The 16,115-nt window shown below is 33.2% G+C and overlaps 2 protein-coding genes across 6 annotated transcripts in view; one reads left to right on the forward strand and one right to left on the reverse strand.

Annotated features, from left to right (window-relative positions):
* Window positions 1-4,021, forward strand: part of NECAB1 (N-terminal EF-hand calcium binding protein 1) — a 208,651-nt gene extending 204,630 nt beyond the window's left edge. The window contains exon 13 of the mRNA XM_002923295.4: window positions 922-4,021. Within this exon, the coding sequence (XP_002923341.1) occupies window positions 922-947 (26 nt within the window). The 3' untranslated portion in view covers window positions 948-4,021. The remainder of the gene's footprint in view (window positions 1-921) is intronic.
* A 168-nt stretch (window positions 4,022-4,189) lies between these two features.
* The window catches only part of C9H8orf88 (chromosome 9 C8orf88 homolog), a 44,295-nt gene continuing 32,369 nt past the window's right edge, over window positions 4,190-16,115 (reverse strand). For all 5 annotated transcript variants that reach the window (XM_034668287.1, XM_034668284.1, XM_034668286.1 and 2 more), the window contains 2 exons: window positions 5,760-5,866; window positions 4,190-4,367 (listed from right to left, as the gene is read on the reverse strand). In XM_034668287.1, coding sequence (XP_034524178.1) covers window positions 4,344-4,367; window positions 5,760-5,866 — 131 coding nt within the window. In that variant the 3' untranslated portion in view covers window positions 4,190-4,343. The remainder of the gene's footprint in view (window positions 4,368-5,759; window positions 5,867-16,115) is intronic.

Below are 16,115 nucleotides of genomic sequence, written 5' to 3' on the forward strand. Positions count from 1 at the left end.
AAAGCATTTCAGCTGTACATATTTAGACCTAAAATAAAATTCTGAAAAAACACCTATTAGAGATGGGTAGGTTTGTATTTTTAATTTAACTCACAAATTATGATTTTTGATAAAACCGCCTTTTTATTAATTTCTAAGTGGCTTACCTAAGAAACATCTTAAGAAGTATATTCCTGTGGACTCTCAAATATCAAAATCATTCAAATGAGGCATACTGGAGTACAGCCGAACAGGCCCACTAGCCATCATAAAACACCCAGACCAAAATATGAAGAATTCGGTCTGTGGAGCAGAATATCCCTTGGCAAATGAGAAAGGCTATGAGAAAAGAAGATGCACAAGAAAGTAAGATCCTATTGCCAACCAGTATGTCTCCTAAATAGCTTTGCAAACAAATTTCAATCCTTTCTATTTGTCTGTTTCTCACAGCATTCCACCAGTCTTAACTTCTTTGCCATAGATTTGTCTTTGGGATATTTATATTCACTGGGGAAACGTTTTCAACTTTACAATATAGATATACTAAAAAATAAAACACATCCACTTGCTTATATCCAATCTTTTTGAAATTGTTATGTAAAAGTATTTTACGTTCCCAAACTGCTGCCAGTACTGAATAGATTAAAACAACATGATTTCATCTTTAGAGAATTTATAATCTCATTGCCAAGATAAGCTCCATTCATATATACAAACAAACAAAAAATAGACTAGGACCAGGTGCCAAAAGATCTGGTACAATATTGCACAGGAAGAGTTCAGTCTTGGTTCAAATAGGAAATAGTGACTGACTTGAAAGACAATTATGCAGACTAAAGGTGGGAGAAAATAGTCTCTTATACTATAAGAATGATTACACCTTGAACTAACTTAGCCCTGGCAATTATTTTCATTTAATAATAGTTGTTTTTCTCTTTTCAGCTTCTTGGTGGATCCTGAACAACTAGGTGTTCTAGACATTTTCTTTACGGTTCCAAGTGCAAAACAAGTATTCTTATCTAAAATGTGAACTAGAAAATTCTCTGCAGTTCCTAATCTATACTTTTGTTTAATATATTTAAGGTGTGCACTCTTCTCAAATGTCTTCTATATCTTTCATGTGAAGTTTAGCTAAATTTTTGAATTTCACTATTCTCAATATTTGCTGTTTTGCTACATTGTAACCTAAAACACTTTAGTGGCAAAATCCTAATATGTGAAAAAAGTGTACACATAAAGGAAAAAAATCGTGAAAAAGAAATGATAAAAAAATAATTGAAGTGGGAACTTTTAGAGTATCCCTTCATAGGATAGCTTTTGTAGATTTGTCATAAACTATCAAGGTTAAGTCAGTGTTTTGTCATTTTTAAGTAACTGATTTTCTGTGAATGAAGTTTATTCTTGGTAGTGCTCACTCCATTCCCAACTCATGATCTTTTGAGCATCCACTTTACTGAAAGCTAATATGTGACCCAAAATGGTGTCCTTATGCGCAGAGAGCGCGACAGCAGGTGCACAGAGAAAAGGCCACATAAGGACACAGTAAGGAGGTGCCCAAAGCAAGCCAGGAGAGGCCTCAGAAGAAATCAATCTTCCTAGCACCTTGACCTTGGACTTCCAGTCTCTAGAACTGTGAGAAAATACCTTTCTGTTGTTTAAGCTAAAAAACTGTTAATAGTAATACATGAGCATACAACAGTCTTGGCTGTAATCTATAGACACTATATACCTATCAGGTTATAAACTGGTTTTTCACAAGAGAACAATTCTGTGATAGTTAGGGTACCATTTAGTACTGTAACACCATTACATCATTTATTAGCATCATAATTCCCTTGTACGTAAGTTCAATAAATCGAGAAAATAGAATTTTGAGAAAATCTGGATTCAAATTTTTGTCATATGATCCAGAGGACTAATTTTCTTATGAAAAATAGATATTTGCATCTAAATAATAGTTTCAAAATATTTAAATAATAAAATTTTAACCTAAGTAAACAAATATAAAAGCACAAAACTTTAAGGAAGTAATAAAATAAGGAAGGTACTGCACAGAAAACCGTTTCCAATTTCAACACTAGAATGACAACAATTCTAGTTTCACCGGAACAGTTGGTTTGTTCTGTATACCTAATTTACTACACAAGCTCATATATTTTTAATAAAATCTCTTCTGATAAATGCTGCTAATAAAAATCCAATGCATATGAAGTTTGTTACCATGTTATTTGGTAGTTTAAATTCCTTTGAAACCACAGGTCTTCAAGGAAAAACTGTAAGGTTATTTATTTATTTATTTTTTACTGTTGGAAAACTCAGAAGGTTGAGCTAAATTATATTTTTAAATATAAAATTTGACCTAAAATATTTTCTCAAATGAATTTATGGAATATTAGCTTCTATCAAAGGTATACGTTTGTATACACCTCAGTCCTCATCCATCTAAAGAAAAATTTTTTTCATAGCTTCTACAAGACAAGGGCAGTAAATTTTGACATACGCACACACGTGTGTGTGTGTGTGTGTGTGTGTCTCTGGTCATTTCTAAAGTTGACAAACACTATGAAACAACACCTGGCTCAACTCTTTTAATTTATATACAAAGTAGAGAACATTAATGGAGATGTACAATGATTATTCAAACAAGTTATACATATGTACAAAGGCAAACATAATAAAACATTCTTTGCAGTCTGATTATATACAGTGACTTTTGACATAAAACTCTTCTTGAAAAGGTTGGTTATGAATGGTTTCAAAAATACAAATCATAGCCAATCAAAACATATTTCAGTATTAGATTCAGAAAGTACCTAAGTCTTTTAAGTGTGAGGCAATTTCCAAAGTACAATGGTGGTATGGCTTTAAAAAGGTTTCTGCCCTCGGTAACACTGCTGAGTGGAAGGGCTCTTTAGATTCCAAACGGGAATAGGTTCTATCATCGTTTTTTTAACAAGTCAAAAAAGCCTTTATGGTAATTTAATTATGGTACTACTGACCCCAGCTCTTATACAGATTACACACAAATTGTTTTGTGTGTGTGTATATATATACACATATATACACACTGGAACCTAGAAGACAAAAAAAAATAAGTGAAAAATCTGGGCTCTAGGTTTAAATGTATCATTTTTAAGTACCCTATAAATTTGTGGTTTTAATGTATTTTTTTCCGGGGAACAAAGTAATGAAAAGTAGTGTACTAAAAGACCAAGATGGGAAGCCTACCACGGACTAAAGCTTGAATCCAGGTAACAAGCCCAAAGACCAGTGAAGAAAAAGGTACTGGTTTTAGGAGTTCAGAATTCAGTGTACGATGAACTTTCTGCCAAATGATGGTCTTGAACGCCTTGCCAGTAGACCTGGGGATCTAAGAGAAGCAGGGAGAGTTTACACTTACCTTTATATCAGTAATTTTTTTTGACACTATGCTGGAAGAAACTTTTTTTTCAATAGTAACATCCAGAGTGACAAAATGCAGGAGATTTATTATATAAAATTTCTAGGAGCTAAAAGTTTAGCCCCCAAATTCTTCATCCATACATGTTCCTGTCATAAGAAATTACAGAATTGAAACTTAATGTACCTCAATTATTTGTAAATGCCTACATTTTTCCTCTTTTGGAAATAAAAATATCAGTTTTATTTTGCAATTGCCCAACTTCTTCTGTTCATGGAGTCTGATTAGAGACAACAAGTAGCAGCTATTTTTTACCTTGAGTTTCACTGTTTCCAAATTGTCAATCTCTGCTAGTAATTATGAATTTTAAACAATTTTATCAAAAACCTAGAGACCAAAGAAATGCCTATTAAAATATTCTCCTTCCTGTCATTGAGAACTCTGCATTGAACATCCTGGGTCATTTTAAGCCTCTGGAGAGATTGTGAAGATCCTTTCAAAGTGCTGGTATGAAATCAGTGGAAAACAGAACAAAAGCCAACTTTAAAAGCAACAAGAAATTATATACCATATATACATCATAGCAAATACTTTATATTTGAGAATCTTTACAGCTTACATTTCCATTCCATTATTACAAGAGATGAAAAAAAATTGCAAGTAGCATGCAAATTATAAATACAGCCTTCCCACTTTACTAACCAAATTCTTAACTTTCCAGTGTTACTTCCCAATTTATGCAGGAAACTCCCTGCAAAGCTGAAACTGATTAGAAAATTCTTTATAGTTTAAAATATCTTTGTCATTTTAGGAGAAACCAAATACCCAACCATCAAAATTAAAAATAAACTGAATTGTCACAGTCCATTACAGTTAGTTATTGTTAGTAGATCCACTTCATTTGCAGGTGTCCAAAATAGAAAACGAATAATTCTTTATTTCAAATTCATCTGTTCTTAAAATGCTACTTAAAACTTTGGTGGTTTTCCTGTAACATAGAAGAAAAAGTTAATTTATCAATTAGATTGAATGAATACAGTTTTTACTACTTAATTTATCAAACCAAATACTGTGATCCTATTACGTGTTTACAGATCTTAAATGCATGTTACTATAGAAAGTATTAAAGTAACTGGAATTTGTCAAAAACAGTTCTATGTTTACAAAATATGTAATTCATTTTTAAATCTATTAGATTGTATTCCAAACCCGTTCTGTTTTTGTGATACCTGGCTTGTTCAAAATATGTATGTCAAAATTTTATTTACAAAATAAAATATTAGAGATGAAATAAGTCTGCAAATGAAAAAGTAACCATATTTATATAGCACTCAAGTTTAGATTTATTCATACATACTCCTAAAATCTTTTCTGAACAGGTGGGATAATTTGAACATCATTAAGAACAGTTTGAAAATTCTAATGTCAATTTCTAGTCAAAATGGAAATAAAGACAATTTACTAAGTGCATAATGAGAGCTAAGTACTATCCGGGTTTTTCTATACATTATACATTATTCATCTATAAATTCTACACATTAATTACACATTTCTATTATACATCTATAATCTCATCTGCAATCACAAAACTGAGGTTCAAGGTTAAGTGACTTAAATTTGAATGGTATACTAGTACACAATTTGAACCCAAGCCTGATACCAAAACTCCTGTCATTTCCAATCAGTATGCTAAAAGATATGTGTATTTATTGTATTTATTCTGATAAAATTTGATGCAGTGACACAAATATAAAGCACTAAGAACAGCAAAAACACACTGAAGAGTAAGTGGGGTGACTTGTTTTACTGTATAAAAAGATNAAGATATGTGTATTTATTGTATTTATTCTGATAAAATTTGATGCAGTGACACAAATATAAAGCACTAAGAACGCAAAAACACACTGAAGAGTAAGTGGGGTGACTTGTTTTACTGTATAAAAAGACGAATTGAGAAGAGTAAAGGGCCCAGAAACAGACCACACATATATTTCGACAAAGGTGGCAGAGGACTATCCTTTCAGTAAATATTGTTAGGATGACTGCATATCCATGTAGAAAAAAAAAAAAAAAACTTGACCCCTACCTTACATCATACAGTAAAATCAACTGCAGATGGATTACAGAAACTGACTGAAAAACAATAGAACTTTTAGCCTCTTTATCTTTCAATGGAAAAAATATTTCTTAAAATATAATTACATTTTGTTTCTTGGCCAGAGTGGTAATTACTTACAGTAATTGGTTATATTATACATTTATATTTATGTACTTTTCTGAATTATATTCCACAATAAGATTAAAAATCTAGGGAGAGAATCCAGTAAAAATACTAAAGATGAATATTTTAGAATTAATACAAAATTAGAAAACTACTTACTGGTTTTTTAAGTACAATGGGATGATCAGGCAGAAAGTCTGGTTTTTTTCTGCAGATGGAAACACTTGAGAGCTTCAACAGGAAATCTCTGCTGTATTTAATTCTCTCTATAGATATTAAACATGAAATGTAATGTTGTAAAATAAAGAACTCTCCCAGAACATTTTTTGGTTCATTGTTTTCTGAATGTCCCTTAATAGTCCATTATTTTATAAAATGAGGAGTAGTTTCTATGTAAAAGAGAAGAGAAGCAAAAAATTGTGGTATCTACTGCCTCTTTTTTTTTTTTCCCCTTTAGGAGGAAAGGAAGCCAAGTAACCAAGGAAAAATGGGAAAGAGAGAAACATCTGAGAAAATGAGTAATGCATGGTTTCTTTCATCTGGTTATTCACATCTAGCAAAGTTTAACGGCAGTAATACACATTAGGCAAGTCCAATCCTGCCAAAATAGAACCCTAATAAGCCTGTTTAGTCTTCATATTAATTTACTTAAAATGTAATAACAATCAAAATCAAGAAAAATTTATTGTACATCTACACATCAGAGATGTGCTAAGTAATGGTGAAAAAGATCCAAGATAGTGTCCCCATCTTTAAAAGAGAATAAATACTGCATATTTCTTATCAGAAACTATCACCATAAATGATCACTTGCTGACCCAGAAACAGCAGAGCAATATCTTTAAAGTGCTAAAAGAAAAGAACTGACAAGCTAGAATTCCGTAATGTGAAAAAGAAAAAAATATCTCCTGGTCTCCATCCCTGGTTCCTTGCACAAAGCTCCTAAAACCCTTGGATTTTTGTTAAATGATAAGAGTACTAAGACTATCTTTTGTTCTAGTATTTGGGTTTTGACCCTACTTCCTGACATATAGCTCTTAAAATCCCTTGGACTTTCCTGGCTGACAGAAATGTCCTTTGTTCTAATGAGGTGACTTGGTGGGCTTCTGGACAGAGGCTGGTCAACAGAAAGATCAAGCCATGATTAGAAGCTTGAGACTTTCATCCCCACCCCCACCTCTTCCTAGAAGGGGAAGGGTTGGAGATTGAGTTAATGATTGATCATGCCACATGATGATGCCTCCATAAAAATCCCCGAAGAATGGGGTTTGGAGAGCTTCCGGGTTGATGAACACATCCATGTACCAGGAAGGAGGGTGGCACACCCCAACTCCACAGGGATAGAAGCTCCTGCACTTGGGACCCTTCTAGACCTCACCCTGTGTATCTCTTCATTTGGCTCTTCATCTGTATCCCTTATCATATCTTTTATTATATAATAAACTGGTTAAGTGTTAGTTTTCCCTAAGTTCTGTGAGCCGTTCTAGCAAATGATCAAATCCAAGAAGGGAGACTTAACCTCTAATTTATAGCCAAGTTGGACAGAAGTTTTGAGTACTCTGGGGACCTACAACTTGCAACTGTCATCTGAAGTAGAGTGTAGTCGTGTGAGACTGAATCGTGAGGTTAAAAGACATTTTCAGAAAAGGAAAAAAACCAAAAGAATTTGTAACTAGCAGAATTAGTTAATCCACAAGAAATGCTAATGGAAGTTTCTCCAGATGAAAGGCAACAATACTATACAGAAACTACTACTTAGAAATGAAGAATAAAAGAAAAAAGGTAAATAGCTGGATAAATATAATGGGCTCCTTTTTTTTCTCTCTAAATTTTATGTGTGTGAATGTTGAAAGCAAAATTTATGACACTGTCCAGTGGAGATATGATAATACAATAACAGCAAAAAGGTCAGTGCAATGGTGTGGAGGGAAGGAACTCACACATGGTTGCAAGGTTTTACCATCACCATTTTGCATGAAGTAGTATAATAGTAACAAGTACACTGAGTTAGATATTATAATCCCTAGAAAAAATACAAGAAAATATAGCTAAAAAATCCAATAGATATAATCAAATACCAATAAAAATTCAAAAATATCCAAAAGAAGGCAGAAAAAGGGAAAAAACGGGACAAACAGGAAATAAATAATAAAAGGCCTAAATCCACTACATCACCTTAATTGGTAATGGTCTAAACAAGGGGTCAACAAGTTTCTTTTTTTTTTTTTTTGTAAAAGGACTAATAGTAAATATTTGAGAGTTTGGGGACATAAAGTCTGTCACAACTACCCAGTCTTACAGTGCAAAAGCAGCTATAGATAATAAAGCATGTGGCTGTGTTCCGATAAATTTTAATTTCCAAAACAGATTTGAACTAAAGGACATAGTTTGCTAACTCTTAGGTTAAACGCTGTGATTAAAGGCCATAAATTGACACAATGGATTAAAAAAAGAAAACATGCTGCCTGCAAGAAATACACAGGTTGAAAGTAAATGGATATAGAAATATATAGCATGCAAAGAGTACGAATAAGAAGGCAGGAGTAGCTATCTTAATATCAGCTAAAGAGATCATTAATGATGTGCCAAATGACAAAGTTTCAAAACACATACAGGGAAAATGACAGAAATAAAAGAAATAGACAATTCCACAAAAATATCAAGTAATATAAAACAATCACCTCAGCACTTTATAGAAATAGACAAAAAATCAGAAAATACTTAGATCTGCACAATATCAACCACCTTGATTTAACTAACAGATATAGAAACTACATCAACAACTGCAAAATACAAATTATTTTCAAGTAGACATGGTAGAGTCACCAAGCTAGACCATGTGCTGGGCTATAAAACAAGCTTCAATAAATTTAAGGGTCTTGAAAAAAAAAATCAAAATCACAAACAAGGAGACATTACAAATAATACCACACATACACAAAGTCATACACAAAGAGACTTCTATGAACAATTATCCATCAAATATGACAACCAGTAAGAAATGGATAAATTCCTAGAAATATAGAAGCTATCAAAGCTGAATCACAAAAAGAAAATCTGAACAAATTATTACTAAGGAGATTTTATCAGTAATCAAAAACTTCTCAATAAACAAAAATCCAGGACCAGACAAATTGTACCAAACTTCAAAGAAGAATTGATACCAATCCTTCTGAAACTCTTCCAAACTCTTCTAAACTTACGAGACCAGTGTTACCCCAATACATCCTTTTCTCAAAGGATGCCACAAAAATATTCAGGCTTTGATTAACACATGCAAAAATCCTCAACAAAATATTAGCAAATAAAATTCAACAGTACATTAAAAAGATCACAGTGGGTACAGAGAAAACATCCCTCAACATAATAAAACACAAGTAGGATGAACCCACTGTTAAAATCATACCCAATGATGAAAGTTGAAAGCTTTTTCTCTAAGATCAGGAACAAGACAAGGATGTCCACTCTTGTCACTTTTATTCAGCCCAGTACTGGAAGTCATAGCCACAATAATCAGACAAGAAATACAAGGCATCCAAATTGGTAAGAAAGATCTAAAGCTGTCACTATTTGCAGATGACATGATACTTTATATGGAAAACCCTAAAGACGCCATGAAAAACCTATCAGAATAAGTGAATTCAGTAAGATGCAGAATACAATTAAAATACAGAAATCTATTATGTTTCTATACACTAATTACAAATTATCAAGAAGAGAAATTAAGAAAACAATCCCATTTACAACTGCACTAGAAAAATAAAATGGGAATAAATTTAGCCAAGGAGGTATAAAAAAAAAAACAACCTATATTCTAAAAACTATAGCACATTGATGAAAGAAACTGAAGATGACACAAACAAAGATATTCCATGCTCATGGACTGGAAGAATTGATATGTTAAAATGTTCATATTACCCAAAGCAATTTACAGATTTAATGCAATCCCTACTAAAATACTAATGGCATTTTTCACAGAACTAGAACAAAAATATCCTAAAATGTGTGGAACCAAAAAAGACCATGAGGAGCAAAATCTATCTTGAGAAAGAACAAAACTAGCGGTAGCACACTCCAATTTCAAACTACACAAAGTTATAGTAATGAAAACATTATGGTACCTGCTCCAAAAAAAGACCGACAGATCAAATGGAACAGAATAGGGAGCACAGAAACAAATCCACTTAATATGGTCAATTAATCTATGATAAAGAGTCAAGAATACATAATGGGGAAGAGAGTTTCTTCAAGAGGGGCCTGGGTCATTAGGTCAGTTAAGCTCTGCCTTTTGCTCAGGATTGAGTCCCATGTCAGGTTCCCCACTCAGCAGGGAATCTCCTTCTCCCTCTCCCTCTGCCACGCCCCCACCCACCACGCATGCTCTAGCACACTCTCTCTCTCTCAAATAAGTAAATAAAATCTTTTTTGTTTGTTTGTTTTTTGGGTTTTTTGTTTATTTGTTTCCTGGGCAAGGATTTATTACATTGAGTAGGTAAAAAAGGGAAAGATAACACATCTTAATATCAGAACACAGAGAGTTAATAAGAGAATAATATAAACAATGTATGCAATAAATTTGATTACCTAGACAAACCACATTTCTTAAAAGTTCTAAACTTTTTTTTAAATAATTTTTTATTATGTTATGTTAGTCATCATACAGTACATCCTCAGTTTTTGATGTAGTGTTCCATGATTCATTATTTGTGATAAAATCTTCTTTAAAAAAAAAAAGAGTCTCTTCAATATGGTGTTGGGAAAACCGGAGGGCAATATACAAAGGAATGAAACTTGACTGCTTTCTTATACTGTACACAAAAACAAACTCAAAATGGATGAGAGAGCTAAAATAAGACTTTTAAAACTATAAAACTCCTAAAATAAAACAGAAGGTAGTAATCTCTTAGACCTCAGTCTTAGCAATATTTTTTTAGATCTGTCTCATTAGGCAAGGGAAACAAGCAAAAATAAGCAATTGGGACTACATCAAATTAAAAGGCTTTTTGCAAGGCAAAAGAAACCAACAAAATTTAAAGACAACCTACTGAATAGGAGAAGATATTTGCAAATGGTACAACTGATAAGGGGTTAATATCTAAAATATATAAAGAACTCTACAACTCAACACCAAAATAAATCCAATTAAAAATGGGCAGAGAACCTGAACAGACATTTTTCCAAAGACGACATGCAGATGGCAAAAGGACACGCGAAAATATGCTCAACATTTAGGCATCAGAGAAATATAAATCAAAACCACAATCAGCTATCACTTCACACCAGTTGAAATAGCTAGTCTATCAAAAAGACAAAAAATAAACATTGACAAGGATATGGAGAAAAGGAAACTCACGCAGTTCGTGAGAATGTAAACTGGTACAGCCACAACGAACACAGTATTGAAGATTCTTCAAAAAATTAAAAATAGAAATAAATCCAGCAATTCCACCTCTGGGTATTTACCCAAAGAAAAAAACACTAATTCAAAAATATCTATATACCCCCACGTTAACTGCAGCATTATTTACAATAGCCAAGATATGGAAGCCACCTGTTTGCTGATATAGGAATGGATAAAGAAAATGTGTGTGTACACGTACACACACACACAGAATATTACTCAACCATAAAAAATAATGAAATCTTGCCATTTGTGACGACATGGATGTACTTAGAGAGTATTAAGTGAAGTGAAATAAGTCAAATGGAGAAAGACAAATACGGCACAACCCCACTTAATGTGGTATCTTAAAAATAACTAAGAACAGATTGGAGGTTGCCAGAGTCAGGGGGTGGAACATGTGCAAAGTGGGGAAAGGGAGTCAAGAGGTACAGATTTCCAGGTATAAAATAAATAAGTCATGGGGATAATATGCACCATGGTGACTATAGTTAATAATATTGTGCCACACATATGAAAGTTGCCAAGAGAGTACAACACAAGAAAAAAAATTGGAACTATACATGGTGACAGATGTTAAGTAGACTTACTGAGATGGTCATTTCCCAATATATACAAATTTTGAATCATTATGTTGTACACCTGAAACTAATATAATGTATATGTCAATTGTACTTCAATAAAACAATGCTAAAAAATAAATTTCAGAGACTTGAAATCATACAGACTATATTCTCTGAAAACAAGATTAAGAAATCTATAAGAAATCCATAAAAACTTAAAGTATCTTAGAAATTAAATAACATACTTTAAAATAATTCACAAGTCAAAGATAAAATAATGAGGAAATTAAAAATATTTTAAATTGAATGACACTATAACATCAAAATTTGTGGAGTATATCTAAAAAAGGTGCTCCAATAGAAATTTATAAATTCTTATAATATCTACAAAAAATGACCTAACAATCCATTTTAAAATGCTAGAAAAAGAAGAACTAAACCTTAAGTATAAGAAAGAAATTTATAAATAGATATCACTAAAATAGAAAATATTAAAATGCCAAAAGCTGGTTCTTTGAAAAAGAAAACTGAATTTGATGAATCTTAAGCTAGATTAATTGATGCAGAAAAGAACACAAAAAACAAATACCAAGGATCAAAAATGGGTTGTCCAGGGGCACCTGGGTGACACAGTCAGTTAAGTGTCCTGCTCTTGGTTTTGGCTCAAGTCACAATCTCAGGGTCATGGGATCAAGCCCCATATCAGGTTCTGTTTAAGATTCTCTCTCCCCTCTCCCTCTGCCCTTTTTTTCGCAACCGCCCCTTTCTCCCTCTCTAAAATAAATGCATAATTTTTTTTAAAAAGGGGGGTTGACCACAGACTGTACAGGTGTTAAATAGAAAATAAGAGATACTATGAATAACTTTAAGCCAACATTTGACAACTTGGATAAAATGAATATACTGTAAGTTTTTTGTGGACACATTTTTTTTTCATTTCTCTTTGGTAGAAAACCAGTAAAGAAAATTCTGGGTTAATAGTACGTTGGAAATCAGGATCTCTTGGAATTGCTATAAATTTATTTTAGTTGGGGGAGGAGCAGAGACAGAGGAGAGAGAATCTTAAGCAGGCTCCACGCTGAGCAGGGAGCCGACATGGGGCTGGATCTCATGACTCTGAGATTATGACCTAAGCTGAAACTAAGAGTCAGATGCTTAACCAACTGTGCCACCCAGGTAGGTACCCCAATAAAGATCTTTTAAAAAGGAATAGGGGGCTAAGGATTCTGAACTTAGAGAATGAAAAAGAGAGGGAAAGAGAGAGAGACTGGGCAGTTGTTGCTGCTGTAGTGCCACATATAAAAGCTGAATGAGAATTTTCCAGTGATGGGAATGCTTTGTGCTTTTTAAAAGAACTAATGGCTAATACTCAGTTCCAAGGTGTTCTCTGGACTATGCTGCCAGATAAAGAAAATGGGGGACACTATTAGGAAGTAAAACCAAAAGAATGAGAAGAAAGAAAATGTAAGAAAATTAGAGAATCGAGTAGACTAATATCACTAACATCTGACTATAATAGGCATTTCAGGAAGAAAATAGAGAAAATGGAGATGAGAAAAATCATCAAAAAAAATATCCACAAATTCCACATCAGAAAACCAAAGTGCACCAACTGTCCAGAAAAAAAAAAAAAATTGAGGGGAAAAAAACCCACACAAAGGTACATTAGGAAATTTAGAAGAGCAAAGATAAACACACAATCCAAAACACATCCAAAGAAAAAAAAAAAAACAAAAAAACAAAAAAACCCCAGCAAAAACAGAAAACAAGGCCATTTATAAGTAGTGGGGACCTGAATGTCACTGAACTTCGTAGAATTAAAAGCCAATTACTACAGCCTGCTGGAAAATGAAGCAAAATGCCTTAAAATTTTAGAATGAAAATAACTTTCAACCTGGAATTTTGTTAATCAAATTTTATATTTAATCCATACAATGAAAACTCAGCTAGTTCTGTATGAATGTGAGTTCCCAAAGTAGAGCCTCCTGAGGTTGAAGACTGACTCCCTGCCCTCAGGAAGGTTTTACTTGGCAAGTTTTGACAATACTACCAAACAGAATTCTGCAAGTTCTCCTTTTCTCCTCCTCCATAGCTTTACTGAAGCATAATTCACATACTATAAAATTCATTCCTTTTGAGTGTGCAAATGAATGATTTTTAGTATATTTACAGAGCTGGAAAATCACTTCCACAATCTATTTTTAGAATATTTATATCAACTACCATCTGACACTTCACTCCCATTTGTAGTCACTCTCCATTCTCAATCCCATCAAAGCAAACATTTCTTTCTAAGGATTCACCTTTTCTAGATATTTTATATAAATGAAATCATACAATATCCAACCTTTTGTGCCTGGCTTTAGAGGTTCATTCTACCTGGAATTTTCTCTCTAACCAAACTATCAATCAAGCATGTAATTAGTACATTTTCAAATACACAAATTCAAAGAATACGCAAACCAATACCCTTTTTTTTTTTTTTGAAGCTCCTGGAAAATGCACTGAGCAAAATAAGGAGGTAAATCAAAAAAGATGAAAACATAGGGTCAAGAAACAAAAGAGTAAGTCAGCAAAAGTAACCAAGAAAGAAACCTTAAAATTCTATCCCTCCACCAAAGCAACAAATTGTCAAAAATTTCCAGAACCAACTTTTTCTGAATTCTGGAATCAAACGTTTACAAAACCAGGGGAATGCTTAGTAAAGAAAAGAATAGCTAAATTCGCTAAAGAGTTTTGTGGCATTTTAACTTGCCTGAGAAGATCTCTCCCAACCCAGATTGGCAACGGCCTTGAAAAAGACTGCTCTCATTCCTGGTACAGGTTCCCAGTACTGGAGAGAACGGTGCAAATCATATTCTCAGAAAACTGTGGTTGCTCATTTTGACCTCTCTGGTGGCTAAAGGTGATTTGCTTTTATCTCACCTAAGAACTCTCCTGGGCCTGAGGCTGCTATCTGAATCCATTTGTCAAAACATTTATAGGGAAATGTATCAGCCATTTCCACCTGGGAGAAGGGATAACAATTAAAGCAAACAACAGGAAAACCTAAAAAGCTTAGGAATAAAGATTAGGGAAAAAGATGCTTTGGAGATTCAGGGCACAGAAAGACAGAGATGTTCCTAGGAATCTAGAAGGCTACATGCAATGTAAAGGCTAGGCTCATGCTCAAAGACTTGAGAAGGTCCTAAGTTGTCCCCTCTGTCTGACCTTCAAGTTTTTCAGAAGCAAGAAGTAAAGTCAAAGGAAGAGTTGTAAACTGCCTGATCGAGTACTTACAAAAGGCACATTCAACACACATATAGAAGCCATATGAAAAGATTGAGAGAGGTTTTTTCTTCCTTTTCTGTTTTTTTGGTTCTAGGTATTGAAGGAATTCTCTGCCAAATCATCAGCTGACCATGAAGATATGACAACAGAGACTTGAGTGGCCACATTTAACAAGACTTTACAACATTAGTTCACAAAAGTCACTAGACAAACAACAAAAATTACAGCAAACAACAATGAAAAACCCTTAAAAAGGGAGAAAATCTGATTTCCAGAGTTAATACATTATATTCAAAATACTCAGTTTTCAAAAACAACAACAAAATACAATACATGCAAAGAAAGAAGAAAGTGTGGCCCATATGTAGGAAAAAAAAGAAATTAATAGAAAATTTCTCTGAGAATGCAGAGATATTGGATTTACTAGAGAAAGACTTTAAATAAACTATTTAAAGTACGCTCAAAGAACTAAAGGAAACCATAAGAAAGTGTCTTGCGCCAAATAGAAAATATTGATTAAAAAAAAATAAAAATTATAAGAAGGAACCAAACAAATTCTGGGGAAAAAAAAGTACAATAACCAAAGTGAAAACTTCACTAGAATGGTTCAATAGCAGATATGAGAAGGCAGGAGAAAGAATCAGCAAATTTAAAGTCAATTGACATTACCCAGTCTGAGGAATAGAAAGAAAAAAAAATGAAGAAGAATGAACAGAACCTACAATATTTGTGGGAGCACAGCAAAAATACCAACAAACGCATAATGGGAGTCACAGGAGGAGAGGGGAGAGAGAAAGGACAAAAAAGTATTTAAAGAAATAATGGCAGAAAACTCCCCAAATCTGATGAAATGCATAATCCAACACAACCAAGAAGTTCAACTACAAATTGAATACAAGCAAAGAGGTTTCACACTGAGATGCGTTATAAGCTTATAAGCAAGACAATCCTGAGGTCAGCGAGAGTAGCAATTTGTCACTTATAAAGGGTTCTCAATTGGATAAAATGCTGATTTCTCATCAGGAATCATGTAAGCCAGAAGGCAGTAGAGAAGATAAAGTACTGAAAGTAAAAAACTCAACAAAAAAATCTATATCCAGCAACACTACCTTCAGAAATGAAAAAGAAATTGAGACATTTAGATAAACAATAACTGACAGTTCATTGCTTGTAAACTTGCCTTAGAAAAAATGCTAAAAGAAATCCTTTAAGCTGAAATAAGAAAGTACAAAGTAACTGGAATCCACATTGAGAAGTAAAGACCAGTAAACCTAACTACAT

Source organism: Ailuropoda melanoleuca, chromosome 9 (genome assembly GCF_002007445.2).
Source record: "Ailuropoda melanoleuca isolate Jingjing chromosome 9, ASM200744v2, whole genome shotgun sequence".
Classification (NCBI taxonomy): domain Eukaryota; kingdom Metazoa; phylum Chordata; class Mammalia; order Carnivora; family Ursidae; genus Ailuropoda; species Ailuropoda melanoleuca.